The 5,496-nt window shown below is 35.8% G+C and overlaps 1 protein-coding gene across 1 annotated transcript; it reads right to left on the bottom strand.

The window, feature by feature from the left end:
* Positions 1 to 1,394: 1,394 nt before the first annotated feature.
* ccl20b (chemokine (C-C motif) ligand 20b) lies at positions 1,395 to 3,848 on the bottom strand. The gene is made up of 4 exons (XM_079805534.1): positions 3,710 to 3,848; positions 3,174 to 3,276; positions 2,092 to 2,169; positions 1,395 to 1,984 (listed from the first exon to the last, which is right to left on the bottom strand). Exons 1-4 carry the CDS (start codon positions 3,798 to 3,800, stop codon positions 1,933 to 1,935), a joined length of 324 nt encoding a protein of 107 aa, XP_079661660.1. The 5' UTR covers positions 3,801 to 3,848; the 3' UTR covers positions 1,395 to 1,932.
* Positions 3,849 to 5,496: the final 1,648 nt, after the last annotated feature.

Genomic DNA, 5,496 nt, shown 5'->3' with positions numbered 1-5,496 from the left:
CAGTCAGTCTCATGTCAATCTTGAGTACCTATAGAGTAGCACTGCATCCTGCATATCTCCGAAAAGTCTTTATTTTTATTATAATTATAAAAGAAAGATGCGCTGTTCCGAGTCTTTCCGGAAAAAGCCGTGCGGCTGGGGGCGTATCGTGTGGGCGGAGCTAAAGAATGTCGAGCGCGCGCCGCTGTTACTGTGTTGAGTCCGTCTGAAAGCTGCGTCATCCCTAAAAGCGGAAAAAAACTTTATTCAACATAAAAAATGGCTTTTAATCAGATACAGCCATACATCTATGATCCGGAATCAGACCCAGAGGCTGAAGTTGAACAGGAGCAGCAGCAAAAACGACTAGAGCAGGACGTCAACTATGTGGTATAAGTTACACTAACTATATAATATGTTTAGCGGCTTGTGTTATTTAGAACACCATGTCAAGCGCGAGTGTTACAATGTGTGTGTGTGTGTGTGTGTGTGTGTGTATGTGTGTGTGTGTTTACGCGTGGTTTGTGAAGACATGATTTGTAGTAAGCGGACTGGTTTTGCGCGTCAGGCTAGTGTTTACATAGAAAGACATGGAATAGTAGCGCATTTGAATGAAGAACTGCGCTTATTTAGTTCAACATATTTCCCCATTCTTTGTGTATTGTTGTTTGGAGTGCTTTTACAATACACTAACATACACATATAGTGGCCAGCTAAACAAATGTACACACACTATACATCGCATGCTCCATTGATCAATACGTGGTCATGTTTGGGCTACTTGATGGGCATAGGCAAAAACAGACATTTGAAGCAGTCAAACCTGCGGTTCCAACGTTGGGACCTTTATCGTTGGGACCGCTCCATCCTTCAGTATTAGGCGATCTGAAAATCCGGCGTCGAACTGGGTCTTGTTTATAAAACAATCGGCACCGAAATGCAGGGAACAGACATAAATATTTGCGCAACTCAGTTGTTGATCCGGAAAAGCAAATTCCATCTGTACGAGCCAGCGCTTTGATGGGCGTAGCCTATTGCTTTCACGCTCTCTCTCTCTCGCGCGCGCTCTTCCGGTAGAATTGTCCGTACGGCCCATATAAGGAAATTCCGCCCTGTTGACGTCAAGCGGACCCATGATCGAAAAAAACTTTCCGAAACTTATGACTAACAGGAAGTACTAATTTTGGCAAAGAAATACTCCCATCAAACGTCCACCTTAGCTTATGAAACGGTGTCCATGTTTAGCATGGGAATCCAAGTCTTTAACAGTGCCAAAAGATCAGTATGCATGAAACAGCATTTCACCCCCCCTTTAACCACTATACATTTTTTGAAAACCCCAAGAGGGCTAAAATCCATGGTATAATCATTTTCATTGTAGTTCATAGAAATTCAGAGTGAAATCATAGACCGTAAAAGAGTGAAATTAAGGACCTTTATTTAAAAAATATAGTAAAAAAATAACATGTGAAAATATAATGTGAAATATAACAGAAAATAAAACCAATTTATATATAAAATTGCATAAAATGTTGATTTAATTTTATATAGAGGAACATTTTTTTCCTACTTTGTCATACTGGCAAGACAGAAGAGGGCAGCACTGAGTAACCAAAGGCACCATTCCACAAAATATGGGTTCAAGATACATTTGAGAATGTAGAATCTTATACAAATATACAATTTCTTTAAATATATTATTTACTTATAAGAAACATTTAAATAGTATTTGAATTAGTAAAAAAAACAACAACAGTGAACTGCATTAGTGAGTACTAATACAAAAAAACACCCCCCAAAATGTCTATAATACATAGCATAGTTATTTAGTAGCTTGTATTTTGCCCTCTATAAATACTCTGTAGAAGAAAGTGCTTTTAAGTAATGCCAATAAAAAAATATAAATTACATTTTAAAAATCTTCTTTTTTTTTGCATTTTTGTGTTTGTTGTTTCAAGCAAACATGTGAGCAGTGCCGATCCCCTTCACCTTTGCTGCTTTCATCCTATAGGGGACAGAAAATATTTTCCATCAATTCATTTTTTTAAGCACACAATATGTGATAAGACTGCATTCTTTTATGTTAGTGATTGATAAGACACTTTCTCATACTTTAGGCACGCAACTCTTCTTTGAGTCCAGTCTTGCGCTGGGTCAGCACAGACTGATTTTCCTTTTTCGGTGTGGAAGCTGCAATGACAAAACATAAACAACATTATCAGTTTTCTTATCTCTATAAAATCAAGGTCAACAGTTTATTCAAGTGATATTGCAAATTCAGCCTCCAAAAATATACAAAGAAAGTTTATAAGTTTTAATAAACCATATAGTTTTATAATACCATTATAATAAAGTTATAATAAATATAAATAAATAAACATATAAATATATACGATATACATACATACAGTACCAGTCAAAAGTTGGGAAATGTAACAATTTTTTATGTTTTTGAAAGAAGTCTCTTATACTCATCAAGCCTCCATTTATTTGATCACAAATACAGAACTGTAATATTGTGAAATATCATTACAATTTAAAATAATGATTTTCTAATTTAATACACTTTAGAATATAATTTATTACTGTGATATAAAGCTGAATTTACAGCATCACTACTCCAGTCTTCAGTGTCACATGATACTACAGAAATCATTATTACTAATATGCTGATTTATTATCCATGTTGGAAACAGTTGTGCTGCTTAATATGTTTTATAACCGTATTTTTTTAAAACAGAAATCTTTTTTAACATTATACACTACCGTTTCCCCTTTCTTTTTTTTTTAAACAAATCAATACTATTATTCAGCAACGATGCGTTAAATTGATAAAAAGTGATAGTGAAGATTTATATTGAAAAGATTTGTATTTTGAATAAATGCTGTACTTTTTATTCATCAATGAATTCTGAAAAAGGTATCACATGATCCCAAAACAAAACAAAAAAAACATTAATAATAACTGAGAATAACTGATAATAACTGAGTATCAACACAGCATTAGAATGATTTCTGGAGGATCATTGAGGAGACTGGAGTAATGGCTGATGAAAATTCAGCTTTGCATTAATAGCACGCCAGGTGGATACGCCAGTCTGTGATTGGTTCCCGCAAAAGTGTAACAGAAGCAGTAGAAATAAAGAAACTTACATAAAGTCCATCAAACATATATGCAAAATGAAAATACTTACATAATAGCTGGAAGATCACATATGCCAGTTACAGCTTGGATATCGTAGCCTTTCAGAATTGCACAGCGTCTGGGTTGTTTCACGTAACTGACGCAGCATCTACCTGTGAAACAGAAGGGAAAGAGTTATTCAGGTCTCCACACTTCTACAGGCTTTGTCAAACTTTCCATTAATGTTCAAAATGACAATAACAATAGTGAACTGTATTGTACCTAGTGTAGCATTAAAGACTTTTACATGCGTTAGTTTAACAGACGGTTAATAAAAGGGTTTCGAATATGAACTCAGCTATGAGATGCCTATTCAACAGGTAGAGATCCGTCTTTTTTGTACGACAATTATGCCCTTGAACATGAAACATAATCTTCATTTTTAAAGTGATACTAGTCCATGCAATCAAAAATATTTGAAAGCAAGTGCTCAACATTTCAGCAGCACATTTTTACAGCACGAGTCAAATAACAGCGGATCATTAACGCATTCAGTAGAACACCGTAGACTATTGCATATTCCTTGTAAGCAGCACAATCACTCACCTGCTTCTGACTCCACCTGAAAAATCAGGAGCGTTACGAAAGCCATCGTAAATATTTTTATTATTAACTTCGAACTTTGGAAGTGCTCCATTATCACATAAAGTGTTATTAAGAGAGTGGTAATCCAGAGAAAGATCTGAAGAGCATTTGTTGGATTTCAGCGAGATGGCTCTTTTTAAGCCCTAGATTTGGGTTTTCCCCCACCTTTGGAATTTATGTTTAACCCCCCCACCGGCCACCTTTTGAAATTCCTCAGATTAGAGCAGGTGTGAGACTGTTGTAAACTACTTCCTGCTTTCAGAACCACATTCCTCTGATAGATTTAACTGATATCAACCCTAGGAAGTTCATGTATATCATGCTTGAAAATAAGAGTTCCGATGTAATAACTCTTTTGTTTGTCCAAAAGCTTTTTAAACAGGCCTATTAGACATAAGTTGTTACTGTAATGGACCTGTGATCATTAATAGAATCAACCGACTGATTCCGTGAATTAAATATTAATCGATTAGATTAAGATTCATACACATTTTTTGTCTGTAAAGTTAATGTGTATATATGTTTTAGATGCTGCCTATTCAAATGTAAATGCAAGTAAATATACGTGTTATAGAACTAAACTTGACATAAATTACATATAAATACTCATCAGATTATCATGTTGCACCCTTGCATGCAGACAAAAATGCAGTAACAGTAACGCATTACAAGTAACGCGAGTTATGTAATCAGATTACTTTTCCTGAGTAACTAGTAATATAACACATTACTTTTAAATTTACAACTAAATATCTGTTTACTTTTTCAAATAAGCAACACAAGTTACTTTCTTTTCCCATGTATTGACTGATAGCTCTTCTGTCCACATGAGAAATCGTGAGTAAGCGCAGAGGTGTTGTATGCGCTGTAAACCTTAGGCCTATCATATAGACTAAATGTGTGTTTCCTCTTTTCATTTGCACAAAAACAGATTCAGTATTGCTCAAAATGAATAAAAATAGTGAACTGCAAACTCAGAATATTACGCAAACCTGCAATAGTAAAATATATAAAAAAACACACAAATATACTTTATGTATTTAATCTCACTTTATTAACCAATGCCTTTGCAGCTGACATCTGATGATCCAATTCAACCAAACCAATCAGCAAAAAAGACTTTAGATAATCATTTTTTTGGTTTTTATTGCTGAAGTATTATGGCTGCGTTTAACTCCACTTTTAGACACACTCACAAACTTCCCTGAGCACATTTTGTAGCGCATTCAACTTCGTTAAATCAGTGCCATAGCAGATTCCAAATGATCAATGGCTTAGGGTGTTCCATTTAAACCAAGCGGCAACCTCCTCCAGTTTCTCTTGAGGCCAATACGGAAGTGACTTAAACTGCAATTCATCGACTGGCCGCTAGGGACAGGCTCCAGAAGGGAGCAGAATCTCATTGAGCCCCATGTTAAAATGCCCAACTTTACAGCAGAAAAAAACATGTTTACAGCCTGGTACAAAATGTGGTTTTGGTCTATACGGCTAATTTTGCCCTTCATGACAACTGTGAGTGGGGTGATTTTTTTTTTTATATCTCATTCGTTTACTTTATATAAAGCCTTAAAGTTCTGCATAATTAAGGGCGTGGCCACTTTGAGTGACAGGTGGATAGCCATTTATCTGCTGTCTATTAGTCATCGCGTCACCTCAGCTCCGCCCACATCCCGCCTTTTTCCCCATTTTCTGTTATCCGGGAGTGACGCGCGATGACGCTCTGCCAAGATGGCAACGTCCTACTTTAC

This window comes from Gobio gobio (genome assembly GCF_949357685.1).
Source record: "Gobio gobio genome assembly, chromosome: 23".
NCBI classification, from domain to species: Eukaryota; Metazoa; Chordata; class Actinopteri; order Cypriniformes; family Gobionidae; genus Gobio; species Gobio gobio.
Note: the sequence above shows the minus strand (reverse complement) of the source record. Positions and strands in the feature narration are given on the sequence as shown.

Bases quoted from the DNA above. Each gene is read 5' to 3' on its own strand.
- ccl20b (XM_079805534.1), bottom strand. From the start codon at position 3,800: ATGGAGCACTTCCAAAGTTCGAAGTTAATAATAAAAATATTTACGATG. The intron at 3,277-3,709 runs GTGAGTGATTGT...TCTGTTTCACAG, and splicing joins TCAGGTGGAGTCAGAAGCAG to GTAGATGCTGCGTCAGTTAC. The intron at 1,985-2,091 runs GTATGAGAAAGT...TGTCCCCTATAG, and splicing joins AGAAGAGTTGCGTGCCTAAA to GATGAAAGCAGCAAAGGTGA.